At 46.2% G+C, this 23,441-nt stretch overlaps 1 protein-coding gene and 2 non-coding genes across 3 annotated transcripts in view; all 3 read right to left on the bottom strand.

Moving 5' to 3' along the window:
- LOC148141855 (inactive serine/threonine-protein kinase TEX14-like) overlaps positions 1 to 23,441 on the bottom strand; it is a 71,704-nt gene that overhangs the window by 42,829 nt on the left and 5,434 nt on the right. Inside the window, exons 2-3 of the mRNA XM_087977084.1 lie at positions 16,542 to 16,549; positions 14,272 to 14,408 (exon numbers count right to left, since the gene is read on the bottom strand). Coding sequence (XP_087833210.1) covers positions 14,272 to 14,408; positions 16,542 to 16,549 — 145 coding nt within the window. The remainder of the gene's footprint in view (positions 1 to 14,271; positions 14,409 to 16,541; positions 16,550 to 23,441) is intronic.
- trnah-gug (transfer RNA histidin (anticodon GUG)) lies at positions 1,959 to 2,030 on the bottom strand. Its single transcript has one exon. It is a non-coding gene; the product is annotated as a tRNA-His (tRNA).
- Positions 7,615 to 7,686, bottom strand: trnah-gug (transfer RNA histidin (anticodon GUG)). Its single transcript has one exon. It is a non-coding gene; the product is annotated as a tRNA-His (tRNA).

A 23,441-nucleotide genomic window follows, 5' to 3' on the forward strand; every position in this document is an offset into this window, starting at 1 on the left:
GCGTCCCTCAACACGTAGTCCTGGACCTTGGAATGTGCCAGTCTGCAACACTCAGTCGGGGTCAACTCCTTCAGCTGGAAGATCAACAGGTTTCGGACCACCCAGAGAGCGTCCTTCACCGAGTTGATGATCCTCCAGGCACAGTTGATGTTCGTCTCGGTGTGCATCCCGGGGAACAGGCCGTAGAGCATGGAGTCCCGCGTCACGGAGCTGCTCGGGACGAACCTCGACAGACACCACTGCATTCCTCTCCAGACTTCCTCTGCATAGGCACATTCCAGAAGGAGGTGTGTGACAGTCTCGTCCCCCCCCCCGCAGCCGCTTCGAGGGCAGCGTGCGGTGCGGCAGAGAGTCCGGGCGTGCATAAATGATCTCACAGGCAGAGCCCTTCTCACCACCAGCCAAGCCATGTCTTGGTGCTTGTTGGAAAGTTCTGGCGATGAGGCATTCTGCCAAATGGCTTGGACAGTCTGCTCAGGGAACCGCTCGACAGGATCTGCCCTCTCCTTTTCCCGAAGGGTCTCAAGGACACTACGTGCTGACCAGTTCCTGATGGACTTGTGGTCAAAGGTGTTTTTCTTGATAAATTTCTCCACGAAGGACAGGTGATACGGAACGGTCCAACTACTCGGAGCGTTCCACGGCAGCGAGGCCAGGCCCATCCTTCGCAACACCGGGGACAGGTAGACGGGTGACTGCAGCATAGGCAATTCCCTACCAAAGAAATAACCTCTAAAATACAGTTGTAAAACAGTGCAACCATAATCTGACTTTGCAACACCACGCACAGTGCATGTGTGCAATTCATTTCCATCATATTTCTAAATGATTTTCAATACATCTATTATCTTTAAGTTTATTATTGTAGCTATATTTCTCAACAAGACGAAAAACAGTGTGGAAACGAACACACACGATATTCAAATTAAATTCTTAATCTGAATAATGGTCTGATCATGCAATCAAAACTGACGAAATGACTGGGGCGGAACAGCACTGAGGCTGCTGTTATTCACGGCGGAACTGTTGAAGCGATCCCTGCTGGAAACTCGCAGTCCTAACACTTGTCTCAAGATTACAGTCGCTCTGTTTCTACATGTTTCTCTCCACACACCCGTGTACCCGTTTACCCATAAAGAACAGACGTAAAAGACCCGTCGACGTAACTCTCATCCCTGCATCAGCACAGTATATCATACCAAAGAGTTTGATGTAAAATACATGTTAAAACACTCAGCGACATAATGAGTTCCGAAATTAAGCAATTTCCATTATTGATTAATTCTGAATTCAACTTCAGAAGAAGGTTCACTGGACCCAAAACGTTAACTCTGATTTTTCTGCACGGATGCCGTCAGACCTGCTGTGTTTTTCCATAAATTTCTGCGTTTGTCTTAGAACCGGCGCAACAACGGACTTGCTGCTTCCATGCTCATTATTGTTCGGGGATTACGACAGTGTAACCATGGCAAGATCGAAACGCAAATCTTATTCCATTATGACCAATATAGTCATTAATTAACAGAGTAGCGAACAGACTATGGAGTGAATTGTTACTTCCTTAAAATGCCTGAATTACATCTTAGAGCGTAGTCAAATATCTATAATCTTTTGCAGCATAATGTGAGGCTTGGCCTGTAATTCAGGCAACCCAAAATCACTTCGCTCAGAGCAGGACTGATGCACATGCACACAAACTCTACTATTGGTGCTTTAAATCGAAAATGTAACAAAATGTAAGTTTTTTTCGAATGGATAAAAGCAGTTTAGGTTTCAAGCCCTCTGTGTTTTGCATTTGTTTATTTTATAAAGTGGTTCTCTCCAATTTAATATATAAAGAAAGCGAACTAGTTAAAATAACACAATCAAATTATGTACAGCTAACCATCAGTTTGCTTTTAAACATTGTATTAACTAAGAAAATTAGGGCCCATTGCCGTGTCATTGCTTACCCGCAATGCCGTGACTCGGATTCGAACCGAGGTTGCTGCGGCCACAACGCAGAGTACTAACCACTATACGATCACGGCGTGCTACATGGACTACAGAAATAAGGCGCTGAAAATTACCATCAAGTATAACAATATGTCCGGTTATGTCAGATTAAACGATGCTTGTTTTGTGTACAACGTTTCACATGTCTAAACAGACACTTCTTTAACATATTATACGATTTTAGAGGTTATCTGTTCTTCCTCTGCCAATCAGTTACCAATCACTCCTGATGTATACAGAGGAGAATTGAATTTTTTTTGCTTTAAACAGCAGTTTTGACCAGCCAGATCTGTTTTTAAAGACATTTCACAGGATTTGGGCATCGCTGGCTAGGCCAGTATTTATTCCCAATCCCTAGTTGATCACGCGAAGGTGGTGAGCCACCTTCTTGAATCACTACAGTCTGTGTGGCTTGGGGATATAATACCCAGTGTTTCTAGGAAGGGAGGTCTGATTTCAACTCATTTAGCATAAAGGTAAAGGATGGCACAGTGGCTTGGTGGTTAGCACTTGCTGCCTCACAGTGCCAGGGTCACAGACACATTGGGTGACTGTGTGTGTTTGCATGTTCTCCCCATGTCTGTGTGGGTTATGGAGATAAGGCAGGAACAGGATACTGATTAAGGATGATCAGCCATGATTATATTGAATGGTGGTGCAGGCTCGAAGAGCAGAATGGCCTACTCCTGCATCTATTGTCTATTGTTTCCTCTGAGTACTCTGCTTTCCTCCACAGTCAACGATGTGCAAATTAGTTGAACTGGCCATGATAAATTGCCCCACAGTGTCCACAGATGCAGGCTAGGTAGATTAGCCATGGTAAATGTGCGGTTACACAGATAGGGTGGGATGCTCTTCAGGGGGTTAGTACAGACTTGATGGGCTGAACAGCTTCCATCTGCACTGTAAGGATTCTATGATAAAGACCCCATTACCCTAGCAGGCCATTGGGTTGCTCTCTCATTAGAGAAATGACAAGTCGTGGTTTAACTTGAGTCACCATGCTAAGGGGTGAGGTTGATGAGAATCCTTTGTAGTAACCTCTGCAGCACAAACCAGCTATCCAGTTAAGTGATCCCTGGAAGAAAGGTAACGTTACCAACTGAACACTGACTCAGGACTATAACTGTGTTCTGGAATATGGTCTACACCCATAATAGTAATTAATTCCAACTCAATGTCACTAGACCCACTATACATCACCAGGATTTGTTACTTAATGGTAATGGAGGTTATAAGAACAAAGAACAAAGAATATTTACAGCCCAGGAATAAGCCCTTCGGCCCTCCAAGCCTGAGCCGATCTAAATGTACTGTCTAAACCTGTCGGTCAATTCCTCTGCTCCCCACCTAGTCATGCATCTGTCTAGACGCATCTTAAATGAATCTACCGTGCCTGCCTCTACCACCTCTGCTGGCAACGCGTTCCAGACGCCCAGCACCCTCTGTGTGAAGTACTTGCCACGTGTATCCCCCTTAAATTTTCCACCTCTCACCTTGAATGCATGACCTCTCGTTACTGAATCCTTCACCCTGGGAAAAAGCTTGTCTCTATCCATCCTGTCTATACCCTTCATGATTTTGTAAACCTCAATCAGGTCCCCCCTCAATCTCCTTTTTTCTAGTGAAAATAAACCTAAACTACTCAGCCCCTCTTCATAACTAGCACCTTCCATACCAGGCAACATCCTCATAAACCTTCTCTGCACCCTCTCCAAAGTGTCCACATCCTTTTGGTAATGTGGCGACCAGAATGGTACACAGTATTCTAAATGCAGCCGAACCAATGTCTTGTACAATTTTAACATGACTTGCCAGCTCTTATACTCAAATTCCCATCCAATTAAGGCAAGCATACTATATGCCTTCTTGACCACTCTATCCACCTGTGCAGCAAACTTCAGGGTACAATGGACCTGCACTTCCAGATCTCTCTGCTCATCAACTTTTCTATTCATTGCATAATTTGTTTTAGAATTAGATTTGCCTAAATGCATCACCTCATATTTAGATTACTTACAGTGTGGAAACAGGCCCTTTGGCCCAACAACGCACAACCCACCCAGACCCATTCCCCCTACATTTACCCCTTCACCTAACAGTATAGGCAACTTAGCATGGCCAATTCACCTAACCTGCACATTTTTGGACTGTCGGAGGAAACCAGAGCACCCGGCGGAAACCCACGCAGGCACAAGGAGAACGTGCAAACTCCACACAGAGAGTCGCCTGAGGCAGGAATTGAACCCGGCTCTCTAGCACTGTGAGGCAGCAGTACTAACCACTGTGCCACCGTGGACTGGATTGAAAGCCATCTGCCACTTTTCCACCCAACTCTCCAGTCTATCTATATCCTCCTGTATTCTCTGACAGTCCCTTATGCTTTCTGCTACTCCACCAATCCTTGTGTCATCTGCAAACTTGCTGATTATACCAACAGTGCCCTCTTCTACATTATTTATGCATACTACAAACAACAGTGGCCCTAATACTGACACCTGCGGAACACCACTGGTCACCTTTCTCCATTTCAAGAAACTTCCTTCAACTACTACTCTAGTTCTTTATCCACCTAGCTAGAACATCCTGCACACCATGTTACTTCACTTTTGCCATTAGTCTATAATGTGGAACCTTATTAAACGCCTTACTAAAGTCCATGTATATGACATCAACAGCCCTTCCTTCATCTGTCAACTTGGTCCCTTCCTTCATCTGTCAACTTGGTCACTTCCTCGAAGAACTCTATTAAGTTGGTAAGGCACAATCGCCCCCGCACAAAACCATGTTGCCTATCACTTATAGTGAAGGTCTGTGAGGGGAAAGATTTAAAAATAACCTGAGGGATAACTTTTTTGCACGTAGGATTCTGCACGAATTGAATGAGCTGCCAGAGAAATGGGTACAACTACAACATTTTAAAAGCATCTGGATAGTTATGTGAATAGGAAGGGTTTAGATGGATATGGGCTATTGCTGGCAAATGGGACCAGGTCAGATTGGGATGTCTGTTTGGCACAGACAAGTTGGACCAAAGGGTCTGTTTCCGTGTTGTATGACTCTATGTTCCCTTGGCTCACTTAACACTCTCCTGTGTGGCAACAATACCCATTTATCGCAGAGGTTCAATGATCTGGAGTCAAAATAATAATGTTGCTTCTCCCTCTACAGATACTGCCAAACCTGATGGCTTCTCTCACATTTTCTGTTTTTCTATGCTCGTAACTCAACTTTGCTGATATCATCAGCTATCACACATGAATAATAGTCAATGCAGGAGGCTTCCAAACAAGAGTGTGTCAAATGTCATATGAGTGTTAACACAATCTCAGGACAAGACACAGCAAAGAAGAAAAACATTCAAGCCATGGGAGTTTTACGGCATGGAAAGAGACCCTTTGGACCATTGCAACCACACGTCATCAAGGACCTACCTATTCTTGTGCCATTTTCCAATACCTTCCTCAAAACCTATCTACCATGTACAAATCACAAATTAGGGATGTGATGAACTGGATGAGTGCAGCCACGATAACACTCAAGAAATTTTACACCATCCAGGGCACTTCATTGGCACCACATTGACAAACATCCACTCTCATTCCACCACAAATGCTTAGTAGCAGCAATGTGTACTATCTCCAAGATGCGCTGCAGAAATTCATCAAGGCTCCTTTGATAGCTCCTTTCAAACATATGACCATTTCTTTTTTTTTATTTCAAAAATATACTTTATTCATAAAATAATTTGATGGTCTGTACAGTTGGTCATGCCATACATATGTTAACATGTACATACAAAGATCAGAATTTATCATTTTTATACAGGTCTGTACATTGTTCAATCATATGCCCATATGATTAGCTGAGGCGTCAGCAGAGCCCAAATGACTGCATGGGCCCCCTGTTCTTCGTTAGGCAGGCAGATGTTACACAGTGGTCTTTCCCCACCGCGCCTTGGCGGCAGCTGCCCCAAGCTTCAGCGCGTCCCTCAACACGTAGTCCTGGACCATGGAATGTGCCAGTCTGCAACACTCAGTCGGGGTCAACTCCTTCAGCTGGAAGATCAGCAGGTTTCGGACCACCCAGAGAGCGTCCTTCACCGAGTTGATGATCCTCCAGGCACAGTTGATGTTCGTCTCGGTGTGCGTCCTGGGGAACAGACCGTAGAGCACGGAGTCCCGCGTCACGGCGCTGCTCGGGACGAACCTCGACAAACACCACTGCATTCCTCTCCAGACTTCCTCTGCACATTCCAGAAGGAGGTGTGTGACAGTCTCATCCCCCCGGCAGCCGCTTCGAGGGCAGCGTGCGGTGCGGCTGAGAGTCTGGGCGTGCATAAAGGATCTCACAGGCAGAGCCCTTCTCACCACCAGCCAAACACACAACCATTTCCACCTTGAAGGACAGGGTGATGGAAACACCATCATCTCAAGTTCCCTCCAAACCACTCACCATCATGACTTGGAAATATATCACTTTTCCCTCAGTGTTGCTGAGTCAAAATCCTGGATATCCTCCCTAATGGAATTGCTCCCTATTGGCAGCAATTCAAAAATATGACTCACCACCACCTTCTCGAGGGGAGATAAGGATGGGTAAAAACTGCTGGCCCAGCCAGTGATACCCACATACCACAAATGATTGTTTTTTAGAAAGACTTGCAATACATTTTAAATTTTGAGTTGCCGTCCATACCACTCTTTCAGGCAGTGAGTTCCAGATACCTTCCACCCTCTTGATGAAAAAAATCTTCCTTAAAATATAAATTTTAAAGCTTCTTTAAATTATTACTGTGATTAGCTAAAGTACATTCAAAATTGCAGAATACCACTTTCTTCATACCAACCATAATATTTTAAAGGTGTTCAGAATATTCAACAAAATTTGTAGCTCAGGTTGTTGACTTGTTCACTGAACTGGTCGGCTTGTTCATAGACCTTTCATCACCATTCTCGGTAACATCATCATTGCGCCTCAGGATCTTGGGTTCGTGTCACATGACAGGTGACCCCACTACACGATACACACACACACACTCTCTCTCACGCACTGATGCACACATTCCTACATACTCAGACACTCACGCAGACCCTCTCTCATACACACGCACACGCCCAATGCTCAACGCTCACACCCAAACACACACCCTCTCACAGGCTTATACTCCATCACACCCAAACACACACTTTACCAAGCTTTCACACAGGCACACTCTCTCACGTGCACTCACACTAACATGCATACATTCTCTCATGCACACACACACATAAGTCTATGGGTGAATTTGAATTTGCAAAATGATATTTGCAGATACATTCAATTTGGCTCAAAGATGCACAATCTGCAGGCAGCCATACATGTAATATTTTGTACATTCCACTTTGAAAATAGAACGGATCGGACTCTGACCACAGACCTTTAAAGCATTGTCACCTTTTATAATAAAACCTAAAATTATCTCGAGAAGGTGACGTAAAAGAAATCTGCATGGTAAAGCATGTGTTTACAGTATTTTTATTTTGTAATAAATTAAAACAATATTTGTAATAAATGCCGGGACAAAACACCATACTCAATAAAAGAGTAACCCATTGCCGTGTCATTGCTTACCCGCAATGCCGTGACTCGGATTCGAACCGAGGTTGCTGCGGCCACAACGCAGAGTACTAACCACTATACGATCACGGCGTGCTACATGGGCTGACGATCAAAGAAGTGAAACATCACCCTCAAATAGAACTTTCTACAAGTTTTTACAACAAAATATCAAATAGTGATCAGTAACCTTTTTTTAATTAAAACACGATTACTTTCGTACATACTTCGAGATGTCCACTTTCCAACTAAGAATTTGTTGCCATTTCGCAAAAAAAATGCAGAGAGGAATAAAGTAAGCAGCGATGTATTACACATTTGAAAAGCGAGCATTACATACATAATGCAGTAATCTCGCAACCGCGACAAAATTCATTCCCATTCGTCATTGCTATTCTCGCAACTGTACTGAGAAGAGCATTGTCGCCTCAAAATAAACTGGGCAATGTATAAAATCAGCATTCCAATAAAATAATATTGAACCAATTCGCAAGATGTAAACATACATCATAGTTTTGGATGTTAAACTGACTAAAACTACATTTCGCAAACCTACACGTGAGATCCACCAAAAGTTAATATTTAAATTGCCACCACCAATTTGAAACAAAAACTTCGAACATGTTTCATAAAATCTCTATTTTACAATGCAATTCCTCGTTACGCTTCGTGGTTGCACACATTGTGGAACAATTATGGGGAGGGAGATGTTTTTAGCCTCCAGGATTTTCCAGCATTTTCTCTTTTGGTTTCAGATTCCAGAATCTGCAGTAATTTGCTTATATCCAATATTTTTAGCCTTATTCTTGTTCTTTCTTGCCCAGACATCTATTACTGTGCTTTTGTAATTCGGGTCGCAGCACAACGAATTTCCTGTAGTGCTATCGCGGTTTTACATTCGGTAGCAGAGAACCTATTTCTCTTGGCACATTGTAAGGGCCCACAGCAGAGGATACATTTTGCTCTTTTGCTCATCCACAATAAAGCAGCCAAGCCTGAAACGATGCTGCTAAATTTCGCAATGGATGGGAAAAGGATCCATTCGTATACAAACATACCAATAATACTTTGTTACAATTTGGCAACTTTAACTGCTAAGGTAACAGCCTACGTCACATGGTCAGTACGACTCATTGAACACATTGTGTACAACGTCCAATTGAATTTGAAGTCATGGGTTATAGTAATGATCTGGATCTAATTTAGGACCCTGATGTCTGTAGTGTTTTCTTCAATAAAATAAGGACAAATACGATTTTCTGAACACTGTAAAGCTGCAGGTTATTAGTCTTTTATAGAAAAAACCGTACCAAACTGAACAATATTGCTTAATTCATTGTATTGCAACAATCAAGTGAGTATCTGAGCTAAAGTTAAAAAAGTTAAAATAAAGTTAAAATACAGCTAAATAAATTATTCCAAATTTTAGAAATAGCTCAATAATAACTGCTATTCTCCCTTCTAATTCTCTGAATGGAAGCAATGAACTAGTACAGCTGATAGGAGAAAGCCAGTGGATTTGGTCTACTTAGACTTTGAGAAGACTTTTGATAAGGTCCCACCTAAGAGATTAGCATGTAAAATTAAAGTGCATAGGATTGGAGCTGGCGTACTAACATGGATAGAGAATTGGTTGGCTATGAGGAAACAAAGAGTAAGAATAAATGGGTCTTTTTCTTTAAGGCATCCAGTTCTTGGACCTCAGTTATTCACAATATGTTTAAAGGTTTTAGTTGAGGAAACGTAAAGGCAACACCTCCAAGTTCAAAGATGACACAACGCTTGATGGAGGCTAAACTGATGGAAGGGCGCAGATGGTTTAGTGATGGAGGAGGCCGCATGTCCTTGGCGCAGCAGGAGGGGGGAGTTAAAGCGTTCAGTAAGGTGGTGGGATTGGTTACTGCAGGTGTCCCAGAGATATTCTCTGAAACAATCCGCAAGGTGGTGTCCTGTCTCCCCAATGTACATGAGACCACATTGGGTGGAAAGCATACAATAGGTGACGTGAGTGGAAGTACAGGTAAATTTCTGTCGGATGTGGAAGGATCCTTTGGGGCCTTGGATGGAGGTGAGGGGGAGACGTGGGTGCAGGTTTTGCACTTCTTGCGGTGACAGGGGAAGGTGCCGGGAGGGAAGGAGGGGTTAGTGGGAGGCTTGGTCCTGACATGGTAGTCACAGAGGGAATGGTCTCCCTGAAACACAGATAGGGATGGGGAGGAAAATATATCTCAGATGGTGGGGTCTGTTTGTAGGTGGCGGAAATGGCAGAGGATGATGCGATGTATTCAGAGGTTGGTGGGGTGGAAGGTGAAGACCAGGGGGTTCTGTCTTTGTTGCGATTGGTGGGATGAGGTTCAAGGGCAGAGGTGTGGGAAGTGGAGGAGATGCACTGGAGGGCATCGTTGATAACGTGGAAGGGTAAATTGCAGTCTTTCAAGAAGGAGGCCACTTGGAATGTTCTGTGGTGGAACTGGTCTTCCTGGGAGCAGATGCAGCGGAGGTGGAGGAATTGGTTTTTAAGGGATAGTGGTTTTACAGGACACAGGGTGGGAAGAGTTGTAGTCCAGGTAGCTGTGGGAGTTGGTGGGTTTGTGGTGAATGTCTGTGTTGAGTCGGTCACCAGAAATGGAGATGGGAAGGTCCAGGAAGGGGTGGGAAGTGTCTGAGATGGCCCAGATGAACTTGAAGTCGCATGGAAGGTGTTTGTGAAGTTGATGAACTGTTCAACCTCCTTGTGGAAGCACGAGGTAGCGACGGTATAGTCATCGTTGTGGCGAGGAAAATGTGGAGAATGGTGCCAGCATAGCTGCAGAAGATAGACAGTTCCAAGTACCCGACTAAGAGACAGGCATAGCTGGAACTATGTAGGTGCCCATGGCTACCCCTTTGTTTTGGAGGAAGTGAGAGGATTCATAGGAGAAATTGTTGAGGATGAGGAACAGTTCAGCCAGTTGAATGACAGTGTCAGCGGAAGGGTACTTGTTGGATCGGCGTGAGAGCCAGAAATGGAGGGTTTGAAGGCTTTCATCGTGGCAGAGAAATGTGTATAGGGACTGGATGTCCATGGTGAAGATAAGACGTTGGGGGCCAAGGAAACAAAAGTCATGGAGGAGAAGGAGAACGTGGGTGGTGTCGCAATCGTAGGTGGGGGGTTCCTGGACTAAGGGGGAAGAGGACGACGTCATGATATGTAGAGATGGGTTCAGTGGGGCAGGAACAGGCTGAGACAATGAGTCGACCGGAGCAGTCAGGTTTGTGAATTTTAGGTAGGAGGTAGAATCGGGCGGTGTGGGTTTCCTGGACTATGAGGTTGGAGGCTCTGGATGGGAGATCCCCAGAGGTGATGAGGTTGTGGATGGTCTGGGAGATGACGGTTTGGTGATGGGTAGTGAGGTCGTGGTCGAGGGGGCGGTAGGAGGAGGTGTCCACTAGTTGGTGCCTGGCTTCAGCTGGATAGAGGTTGGTGCATCAAACTACCACAGTGCCCCTCTTGTCTGCTGTTTTGATGGTGATGTTGGGGTTGGAGTGGAGGGTGCGAAGGGCTGCACATTGTGAAGGTGAGTGGTTAAAGTGGGTGAGAGGCATGGACAGGTGAGGGGGCTATGTCACGTCGGCAGTTGAAAATGAAAAGATCGAGGGATCAATGAATATAGAGAGAAAGCAAGAACAGGTATTGAGTTGGATGGTCAGCCATGATCATATTGAATGGCAGTGCAGGCTCAAATGTCCTATTCCTGCTCCTATTTTACATATTACCATGTTGTACATCAGCAATATGATTGCAGTTTTTGATACAGTAGAGTTTATTTCACTGCCGTCTGATTCAGTACTGTTGCAATGGTATAATTGCAGTTTTTGATACAGTAGAGTTTATTTCACTGCCATCTGTTGCAATGGTATAACTGTTTAAACATACAATATAATACAAGCAAAATGTGATAATAAAGTGGTTATCCCCAGACAATTCATTAAAGTAGCACTTAGAGGCATATAGTCATAGAGATGTACAGAACAGATTCAGACCCTTCGGTCCAACTCATTCATGCCGACCAGATATACCAACCTAATCTAATCCCACTTGCCAGCACCCAGCCCATATCCCTCCAAACCCTTCCTTTTCATACCCATCCAGATGCCTTTTAAATGGTGCAATTGTACTAACCTCCACCACTTCCTCTGGCAGCTCATTCCATTCTTGTACCACCCTCTGCGTGAAAAGATTGCCCCTTAGGTCTCTTTTATATCTTTCCTCTCTCACCCTAAACCTATGCCCTCTACTTCTAGACTCCCCCACACCAGGGGAAAGACCCTGTATAATTATCCTATCCATGCTCCTCATGATTTTATAAATCTCTATGAGGTGACCCCTCAGCCTTCGATGCTCCAAGAAAAACAGCCCCAGCCTACTCGACCTCTCCCTATAACTCAAATCTTCCAACCTTGCCAACATCCTTGAAAGGGCTCAGAAAAGATTTGCAAGTTTTACAACATCCTTCCAATAGGAAGGAGACCAGAACTGCACACAATATTCCAACAGTGGCCTAACCAAAGTCCTGTACAACCGCAACATGACCTCCCAATACATGTACTCAATACTCTGACCAATAAAGGAAAGCATACCAAACGCCTTCTTCACTATCCTTTCTACTGGTGACTCTATTTTCAAGGAGATATGAACCTGCACTCCAAGGTCTCTTTGTTCAGCAACACTCCCCAGAACCTTACCATTAAGTGTATCAGTCCTGCTCTCATTTGGGTTCCCAAAATGCACCACCTCACATTTATCTGAATTAAACTCCATCTCCCACTTCTCAGCCCATTGGCCCATCTGATCAAGGTCCTGTTGTAATCTGACCCTTCCTGAAGAAGGGCCTGTGCCCGAAACGTCGAATCTCCTGTTCCCTGGATGCTGCCTGACCTGCTGTGCTGTTCCAGCAATAAAGTTTCAACCCTGTTGTAATCTGAGGCAACCTTCTTCACTGTCCACTACACCTCCAATTTTGGTGTCATCTGCAAACTTACTAACTATACCTCTTATGCTCACATCCAAATCATTTATATAAATGACGAAAAGTAGTGGACCCAACACTGATCCCTGTGACATACCACTGGTCACAGGCCTCCAGTCAGAAAAATAACCTTCCACCACTATCCTCTGTCTTCTACCTTCGAGCCAGTTCTGTATCCAAATGGCTAGTTCTCCTTGTATTCCATGAAATCTAACCTTGCTAACCAGTCTCCCATGGGGAACCTTGTCGAATGCCTTACTGAAGTCCATATAGATCATGTCTACTGCTCTGCCCTCATCAATCTTCTTTGTTATTTCTTCAAAAAACTCAATCAAATTCGTGAGACATGATTTCCCATGCACAAAGCCATGTTGACTATCCCTAATCAGTTCTTGTCTTTCCAAATACATGTACATCCTGTCCCTCAGGATTCCCTCCAACAACCTGCCAACTACCGACATCAGGGTCACCAGTCTATGGTTCCCTTGCTTGTCCCTACCACTTTTCTTAAATAGTGGCACCACATTAACCAACCTCCAGTCTTCCAGCACCTCACCTGTGACTATCGATGATACAAATATTTCAGCAAGGGGCCCAGCAATCACCTCCCTAGCTTTCCACAGAGTTCTAGAGTACACCTGATCAGGTCCTGGGGATTTATCCATTTAAAACAAGCCACACCGAGATTCCAGAAGTCATGTGTGTTTATGACTGACCTGTGAACTGAACTGGTTTAAAAGAGACCAATCAGCTAATTTATAATTAATACAGATGCATTTTATTGTTGACTGCAGGTAAGATAAAGTTCTAAAGTCAATGAATACACTCCAATCACTAACTGTTAGCATGATTTAGCGACCTAATTACTCCATGGTCAAAGCCTATTAACACTTTCTATCTAGTCAAGTGAGGTCATTACAGCCACAAGTTCATATTTTTCCAAACTGGCTCCAAAGTGAGTAATTCCGTGCCCTCATCTTTCCCTGTCCATATAACCTGCTTCTACACTACAGCCATTGCCCATTCATCAATGAACAACATTCATTGTTCCTCTGCGTAAAGCCTTTTAGATAACAACCACCTTGTTCCCATTGTTTGCAGCTGTACTTTCAACGCCATGGTCCTTCCCTAAACCTCTCTGAAGCAGATGTACGGGGCACTGATGTCAATTGTATTATTCATTTTGCAGCCAGCTAATTCAGAACCAACCAAGATTAAAGCAACAGTTTTTCATGTCTGTATAGTTTCAGATTTGGACGTGTCCAATTTCAGATCAAACTACTGGGAAGCTGTATAATTTAAAAGATTGCAAATGACTAAAAACTGGTAAAATTAATAACTGTGGGTTTTCTATCATCTTTATTTGAAGTGAAGCACACTCCATAGGCAAATAAAGATTTTGGGAAAGAAGTAGGAATGTGATTTCAGACCAGGTTGTCCTATGGTAGAATAACAATAGTGCAAACTCGATGGGCAAAAATGACTTTTTTTGCAATGTAATATTTTACAATACTACGACTGCTGTTTCGTGCACAGATTATTAAGCAACTTTAGGTGTGAAGACATACAAAGACATTTAAAGTGACAGCACAATTCTAATTCCATGTCTTTTTAGCAAAAAGGTCCAAGCATCTTCTTAATACAGAATCCTCAAATACAAGATTCCCACCTTTCTTTAGGACTTTTTTCACTTTGGTGTGGTTGCCCTCTCTAACAAACTGATGCAACTGCGACCCTGATGTATCAGCTTTCATTGAACCAAGTTGTACAGGGCAGGGAATAGGGAGTGGTACCAGGTGAGACATCCTAAGAGAAATCAAACAAAAAGTAGAATTAATTCGCAGTCAATGCCTGACATTTCTTTCTATACTGTATTAAGGAGAAAAAAAATCATTTTGCTTTATAAATGTCTTTCATACTGACAATAGATTTTTGAAACATCTTCATGTAAGAAGTTCTATCAGAAACAGAAGCCGATGCTAGACAATTTGTTAATTCTAGATCTATGACTGACAACTTTTTGTTAAACAAAAGAATTGAGGTTTGGGGCAAAGGCTCAGGTGGAGTCAAGTTATGGATAAGCCAAGATCTCACTAAATGGGCAAACACACTAAATGAAGATAAATGATCTCCTCCTGTTCCTATCTGTTTCATCAGAATCACAACAAAAGAGATGGAAGTAGAAAAGAATTAAGGCATTACAAACAGGTCTGAGGCCTTAGAGTGAAGTGGGAACCATAAAAAAGATAAAGCAGGGAGAAGGGGATTGAAATCAAAAGAAACAAATGAAAAGTACAAACATTAACTTCACAAGGTCAAACTAAAGCTAAGTGGACTGGAAAAAGGCTAAGACACTGGAAAAAGGACAGGAACAAAAGGACAGGAAGAATGAAATTCAGTGGCCAATAGTTTGGGCGTATGGGTCTGCACACAGAAAAAATGGAATAGTTTAGTAATAGGGCAGTGGGCAAGCGAAGAGGCAGTAGTACTGCGGACCAGGCCAGACTCCCACCAAAACATTTCAAGAAAGCAGCCCAGACCCTAATTTTGCTAGTTGTTTTAAGCAGGTGTAAAGTACATATTCCAGAAGTGATGTAGCTAGCCCAACCACTTAGTTTTAAACGAAACAGAATTTATTTGCTAGATTAACAAATGAAACACAAACAAATGAGAACAAAATAGAATAACGTAACCTATCCAAAAACCCAACAGATTATCCCAACTTAATGATGCTGTTCCAAATTCCTACAACAATCCCCATAAATATCCATTGGCAAAAAAGAAAAAGTCAAACACGGGGTCTTACAGGAGAGAGAGAAATAGCAGGGGGGATTCAGCATGGAACATCTTCTAAGTAGCTGTTTCTTGGACCAGAAGCTTCAACTTGACGATTGCTTTCAGTGAACAGCCAGACTGCTAAAAGAACCAAACCAAAGAAAAGCTGAGCTGGGAGCTCTGGTCACTCCCCTTTCATTGTGCAGAGAAACCTTGATTATCCGAATGAGATGGGAAGGCACTATTTCGTTCAGATAATTGATTACTTGACTAATTGATTTCTTCTGCGGCTCGGAGTTTTCTGTGAAGTCTGCTCCCGTTCAGGAGACTAGGCAGCAGCACTCTGCGCATGAGACCCCAACCCCCGCTCTCCTCCAACCCCGTCTGCTCCCACCCCACTCCCCCACCCACCCCCAACCCGCACCCCCATCCATTCCCACCCTTCATCCAACCCCTTTCTGCGCTCCCCCCACCCACCGGACTATACACCAGCAGTAATTGTGGGGTAAGTCTCCAAATAGTGCGTGTGCACGCGCGCGCACGCACACACACACACACGCACACACAAACGTTTTGACAGGTTCCACCTTTGCCCTATACAGGACAATGTTGGAGAGATTATCTGGGGATGAGGGGGGGGGGGGGGGGGGTTTAGGGTTCACCCCTGTGTAGAACACCAAGGAAAGTGTTGGGGGGGGTGGAGAGAGAGGGCAGGAGGTCAGTCATTTAGAGATGGTGCCTAGACTGTCTCGGACTGTTCTAGGCATCACTTCAATGACACAAGTTCATTTTTAATCATTATACCTGTAAACAAAAGACGTAATCAGGATTGAAACAGCTCTTTGACGTATTGTTTCTATCGCAACCTTGAGATCCCTTTCGGATAATCCGATACTCAGATAATTGATATTCAGGATAATTGAGGTTCCTCTGTATAAGTGTTTTTTTTTAACTTGAAAGCGTTTTGCCAGAGGCAGTATTTGTTAGGTGTAACCAAATTGGCCCTAAAACTCTTCAAACCTAGGACAGCATAACCTTGTTAAAGGTGCAGCATCATCACAGTAGGAAAAGTGGGGAACCACTGACACAAAGATTGAAATAGAGTACATAGTGGAGATTTTGATTGGTCTCAGAGCTAAGTACCTACAACTGAGTCAAACCTACCATAAAAGCTAAAATATAACAACAGAAACCTTGGAAAGAAACAGAATCTTTTGAATACGTATCTAACCAGCTGAACTTAATTAAAGAAATAATGGGTTGAACAAATACAGTAATCCCACTCTTGAATATGGTAATCCCAGTTGAGCATTTATTGTAATCTGATTAGTAGGCTTTTCTCTCCTGAGCGTCAGAGGATGAGGGGTGACCTTATAGAGGTTTATAAAATCATGAGGGGCATGTTTGGGTGAATAGACAAAGTTTTTTTCCTAGGGTAGGAAAGTCCAAAACCAGAGGTCATAGGTTTAAGGTGAGAGGGGAGAGAGTTAAAAGGGACCTAAGGGGCAACTTTCCACACAGAGGATGATGTGTGTAGAGAATGGGTTGCCAGAGGAAGTGGTGGGGGCTGGTTCAATTACAAACTTTATAAAGCATTTGGATGGATACATGAATAGGAATTGTTTAGAGGTGTATGGGACAAATGCTGGCAAATGGGACTCGATCAGTTCAGGAAATCTGGTCGGCTTGAACAAGTTGGGCCGAGGGGTCTGTTTCCATGCTGTATAACCCTACGATTAAAACCCTAATCTCGTCAATTTAAGCAATAGATTGATGAAGCTTCTAAATGGAAATGCCAACTTTCAAATGTGACCTTAAACTGAAGTTCCATCATCACTCTCAGGTGAACTGTTCTTATAAAGAAATTCCCAGATATTCTGACCAATATTTATCTTTCAATCAGAAATCAGAAAAAAATTATCTAGACACTGTCAGATTGTTGTTTATGAAAACATGTGTACAAATTGATGATCATATTCCCTACATTTACAATAGTGATTCACTTCAAAATTACTCATTTGGCTATAAAGTGCTTTAAAACATCCTATGAGGGTGGAAGGCACTGTAGAAATTAAAGTTTGTTATTCCTTTTACTTCTTCATTTATTTTCTTTCTTTAACATTGACGGTGTAAGGTAAAATCAACCAAATGGTAGGGCAATATGTTTAACCTCAGTGGTGGGAAAGCAGTTAGAAATTATAATCTGGGACAAAAATGAATAAATCACTTGGACAAATGTAACTCAATTAAGGAAAGCCAATAAGAATTTTTATGGCAAAATTGAATTTAGCTATCTGTAAAATTGAATTTTTTGATGAGGAAACAGAGAGTGGTGATGAGGATAACTGAGTAGTGGAACAAACTTCCAATAGATGTTTGATAAAGATCACATATCAGGTTTGTTGGGTGGAACGGTGGCTCAGTGGTTAACACTGCTGCCTCACAGCACCTGGGACCTTGGGTTCAACTCCAGCCTCAAGGGACTGTCTGTGTGAGTTTGCACATTCTCCCCCTGTCCATGTGGGTTTCCTCCAGGTGCTCTGGTTTCTTCCCACAATCCAAAGATGTGCAGGTAAGGTGAATTGGCCATGCGAAATTGCCCACAGTGTTCAAGAATGTGCAGATTGGTCATTAGTCAGGGCTAAATGTAGGGCAATAGGGGTAGTGGAATGGGTTTAGTTGGATACTGCTCGGAGGGTTGGTGAGACTTGTTGGGCTGAAGGTCCTGTTTCTACACTGTAGGGATTCTATGGAGTTACAACCCATGGAACAGTGTGGATGGCTAAGTGACAGGAAACAGAGTCGTGGTGAATGATTATTTTTCAACTGGAAGGAGGTAACAAGTGTGGTTCCCCAGGTATAAGTATTGGGATTGCTGCTTCTCTTGATCTAATTATTGAACAATTTGGATGTGCAGAGCACAATGTCAAATCTGTGAATGATACAAAAATTTGAAGTATTGTGACCTATGGGGAGGAGAATAACAGACTTCAAGAGGACATTGACAGGTTAGTGGAATGTGCAGACAGAAAGTTAATGCAGCAAAGTGCTAAGTTATTTATTTTGGTAAGAAGAACAAATATAGTAATATAAAAGAGAGGATGCAATTCTAAAAAAGTGCAGAAACAAAGGGACCTGAGGGTATATGATTGCACAAATGATTGTAAGTGGCAGGGCAGCTGAGAATCTGATTAAAAGGTATTTATTAAGGTAAGAAATTAAAGAATTTATAATTAGAAAAATACAGTACAAAAGTAAGAAAATTATAATGAATTGGTATAAAACAATATTTCAGCCTCAGCTAGAAAACTGTGTCCAATTTTGAGCACAACACTTCAGGAAGGACGTGAAGGCTTTATAAAAGTGTATGGAAATGAGGTTCAAGAATAATTTCAGAAATGAGGGGTTTCTACTTTAAGGATAAGTAGGAGAAACTGGGGTTGTTCTCCTGAGAGAAAAGATTCAGAGGAGAGGGATCTGGACAAACTATAAATAGAGTTTGGAAGTGTTGAGAACCACAGGATACTTAGTTAAGGTGGTGTGCAAAAGAAAGGGTAATGTGAGGAAAACATTTAAGGCAACATCTTCCTAATTAGGGACAGTTCTCACTCACAACCTAAATAACCTGGTATTTTATATCACTAAACATGAATATACATATGAACATACAAATTAGGCACAGGAAAAGTCCATTTGGTCCATTGTGCCTGTTCCACCATTTAATAAGATCATGGCTGATCTGACTGAGACATCAACTCTGTATTCCCATCTAGCTACTTAACTCTCCCCACCTCTTGATTCACATGGCTATCAAGAACTTAACTCTGTCCTAAAAACATTCAATGACCAAACACCATTACTGAGGGGGGAACTGAATTTCGTTGTCTAACAACTCTCGGGGAAAACAAATTCTCCTCTCTGTCTCAAGTAGGAGACCTCTCATTTTTAAATTCTGTCCCCTAGTTCTGTGCCGACCCACAAAAGGAAATATCCCCACAGCATTCAGTCTGTCATTTCCCCTTAGGCTCTTATATGTTTGAATATGATCACCTTTTATTCTTCTGAATTCAAATGGATAGAGGCCCGACCTGTCCAACACCCCGCATCCCATGAATCAGCTGAGTGAGTACACTATAACACTTAAAGTTATTTCTGTTATTGATACAATAACTTCATTGGGGGAATCTCAAATCATGTGAGCTCCCAATTTGGTTAAATGTCAATAAAATAGGACAGTTGTAAACTGATCACATGGGGCCCTGGCAAGAAATAAATAGTATTTTTTAATACAACTCCAACATAGAGACTGCTACCTCTCTCTAGTATATTCTGCCACTGTTCGTACTGCCTCCACCCTCTGAAGTCCTCTGCATACTCTACTGCAGAGAGTTTCCACCTCTACACTTCCTTCCCCATCCCAACCAGACCTCTCAGTATTCTATAAGGTTCAATGAGATCCCCTCCCCCTCATCCTTTTAAACTCCATCGAGTTCAGACCCAGAGTTCTCCGCATTGACAAGCCCCTCATTCCTGGGATCTTTCTTGTAAACTCCATTGGCTTTTTTCCATCCATCCCTTTGGTGTGTCTCTCAACCCTCACAGATCTTTCTTCCCATCCCTGTACAATATCTCTAACTCCCCAATTAATTGTGCCATCACTCTCTCCCTGTCTCTGTGCTCTATAGACATGTCTCAGTACCTGTCATGGACCTTTGCCCTCACTTCACCCGTCTCACCTGCGGATCTCTCTGTGCCTGGAACTCCCTCTCTCTCTGCCAGGAATCTCCCTGCCTTTAACTACATGGTCATCACTCAGCCCACCCCAGGTCTCTCCCCTTCGGTGACCACCCAGCAATTCCCTCACCTTGTAATGAGCCCAGGACCATACCTCAAGTCTCTCCCCCACCCCGCTGTCTCTCCCCCACCCCACCATCTCTCCCCCACCCCACCATCTATCCCCCCACCTCACTGTCACTCCCACACCCCGCTGTCCCTCCACCACCCCACAGTCTCTCCCCACCCCACCATCTCTCCCCCCACCCTGCTGTCTCTCCCCACCCCACCATCTCTCCCCCACACCCCACCATCTCTCCCCCCCACCCCGATGTCTCTCCCACACCCAACATCTCTCCCCCAACCCACCATCTCTTCCCACACCCCGCTGTCTCTCCCCCACCCCGCTGTCTCTCCCCCACCCCACCATCTCTCCCCCACACCCCACCATCTCTCCCCCACACCACCATCTCTCTCCCCCACTCTGCTGGCTCTCCCCCACCCCTCCATCTCTCTCCCCCACCCCACCATCTCTCCCCCCCACCCCGATGTCTCTCCCACACCCCACCATCTCTCCCCCAACCCACCATCTCTCCCCACACCCCGCTGTCCCTCCCCCACCCCACCATCTCTCCCCCCCCCCACCCCACCATCTCTCCCCCTCCCCTCCATCTCTCTCTCCCACCTCTCCATCTCTCTTCCCCACCCCACCATCTCTCTCCCCCACCCCATCATCTCTCTCCCCCACACCACCATCTCTCTCCCCCACCCCACTGGCACTCCCCCACCCCAACATCTCTCTCCCCCACCCCACCATCTCTCTCCCCCACCCCACCATCTCTCCCCCACCCCTCCATCTCTCTTCCCCACCCCACCATCTCTCTCCCCCACACTACCATCTCTCTCCCCCACCCTGCTGGCTCTCCCCCACCCCACTGTCTCTTCCCCACCTCACCATCTCTCCCCCCCACCCCACCATCTCTACCCCCACCCCGCTGTCTCTCCCCCACCCCACCACCTCTCCCACCACCCCGCTGTATCTCCCCCATCCCGCTGACTCTCCCCCACCCCACCATCTCTCCCCTCACCCCGCTGTCTCTCCCCCCATCCCACTGTCTCTCCCCCCACCCCACCGTCTCTCCCCTCACCCCGCTGTCTCTCCCCCATTCCGCGGTCTCTCCCCCACCCTACCACCTCTCCCCCCACCCCGCAGTATCTCCCCCATCCCACTGGCTCTCCCCCACCGCATGATCTCTCCCCCCCCTACTATCTCTCCACCCACCCCGCTGTCTCTCCCACACCCCACCATCTCTCCCCCACCCCACCCTCTCCCCCACCCCACCATCTCTCTCCCCCACCCCGCTGGCTCTCCCCCACCCCTCCATCTTTCTCTCCCCCACCCCACCATCTCTCTCCCCCACCCCTCCATCTTTCTCTCCCCCACCCCACCATCTCTGTCCCCCACTCTGCTGGCTCTCCCCCACCGCTCCATCTTTCTCTCCCCCACCCCACCATCTCTGTCCCCCACTCTGCTGGCTCTCCCCCACCCCACCATCTCTCTCCCCCACCCCGCTGTCTCTCCCCCACCCCACCATCTCTCTCCCCCACCCCGCTGTCTCTCCCCCACCCCACCATCTCTCTCCCCCACCCCGCTGGCTCTCCCCGACCCCACCATCTCTCTCCCCCACCCCGCTGGCTCTCCCCGACCCCACCATCTCTCTCCCCCACCCCACCATCTCTCTCCCCCACCCCACCATCTATCCCCCCACCTCACTGTCACTCCCACACCCCGCTGTCCCTCCACCACCCCACAGTCTCTCCCCACCCCACCATCTCTCCCCCCACCCTGCTGTCTCTCCCCACCCCACCATCTCTCTCCCCCACCCCACCATCTATCCCCCCACCTCACTGTCACTCCCACACCCCGCTGTCCCTCCACCACCCCACAGTCTCTCCCCACCCCACCATCTCTCCCCCCACCCTGCTGGCTCTCCCCCACCCCACTGTCTCTTCCCCACCTCACCATCTCTCCCCCCCACCCCACCATCTCTACCCCCACCCCGCTGTCTCTCCCCCACCCCACCACCTCTCCCACCACCCCGCTGTATCTCCCCCATCCCGCTGACTCTCCCCCACCCCACCATCTCTCCCCTCACCCCGCTGTCTCTCCCCCCATCCCACTGTCTCTCCCCCCACCCCACCGTCTCTCCCCTCACCCCGCTGTCTCTCCCCCATTCCGCGGTCTCTCCCCCACCCTACCACCTCTCCCCCCACCCCGCAGTATCTCCCCCATCCCACTGGCTCTCCCCCACCGCATGATCTCTCCCCCCCCTACTATCTCTCCACCCACCCCGCTGTCTCTCCCACACCCCACCATCTCTCCCCCACCCCACCCTCTCCCCCACCCCACCATCTCTCTCCCCCACCCCGCTGGCTCTCCCCCACCCCTCCATCTTTCTCTCCCCCACCCCACCATCTCTCTCCCCCACCCCTCCATCTTTCTCTCCCCCACCCCACCATCTCTGTCCCCCACTCTGCTGGCTCTCCCCCACCGCTCCATCTTTCTCTCCCCCACCCCACCATCTCTGTCCCCCACTCTGCTGGCTCTCCCCCACCCCACCATCTCTCTCCCCCACCCCGCTGTCTCTCCCCCACCCCACCATCTCTCTCCCCCACCCCGCTGGCTCTCCCCGACCCCACCATCTCTCTCCCCCACCCCACCATCTCTCTCCCCCACCCCGCTGGCTCTCCCCCACCCCACCATCTCTCTCCCCCACTCCACCATCTCTCTCCCCCACCCCGCTGGCTCTCCCCCACCCCACCATCTCTCTCCCCCACCCCGCTGGCTCTCCCCGACCCCACCATCTCTCTCCCCCACCCCGCTGGCTCTCCCCCACCCCACCATCTCTCTCCCCCACCCCGCTGGCTCTCCCCGACCCCACCATCTCTCTCCCCCACCCCGCTGGCTCTCCCCCGGGCTCGACGCCATGTTTTGATTCTCTCTAACGGACGGTTTGTGAATTCGCGGTTTCTGGAGTTTTGTTTAACAGAATCGGTAGGATGTCGATTGACTGATCTTACCTTTTACACTGCAGTGGCCGTTTCGGGGGTTTTTAGTGAAGTCTGTCGGTTTTTTGGGGAGGATCTTCTTTGTGTAAAATTGGTCGTCGACGCCGCTGGTATGCGGCACGCGGTCCACGCACTATGGCGGCGGCGCGGGGTCAGCACGGGGTCGAAACGCGATCCATCTGCCTGCAGACGCTGCCCCAATACATGCTGCTGAATTAACCT

Source organism: Chiloscyllium plagiosum, unplaced genomic scaffold (genome assembly GCF_037043375.1).
Source record: "Chiloscyllium plagiosum isolate Xiang-an unplaced genomic scaffold, Cpla_swu_hap1 HiC_scaffold_31, whole genome shotgun sequence".
Taxonomy (NCBI): domain Eukaryota; kingdom Metazoa; phylum Chordata; class Chondrichthyes; order Orectolobiformes; family Hemiscylliidae; genus Chiloscyllium; species Chiloscyllium plagiosum.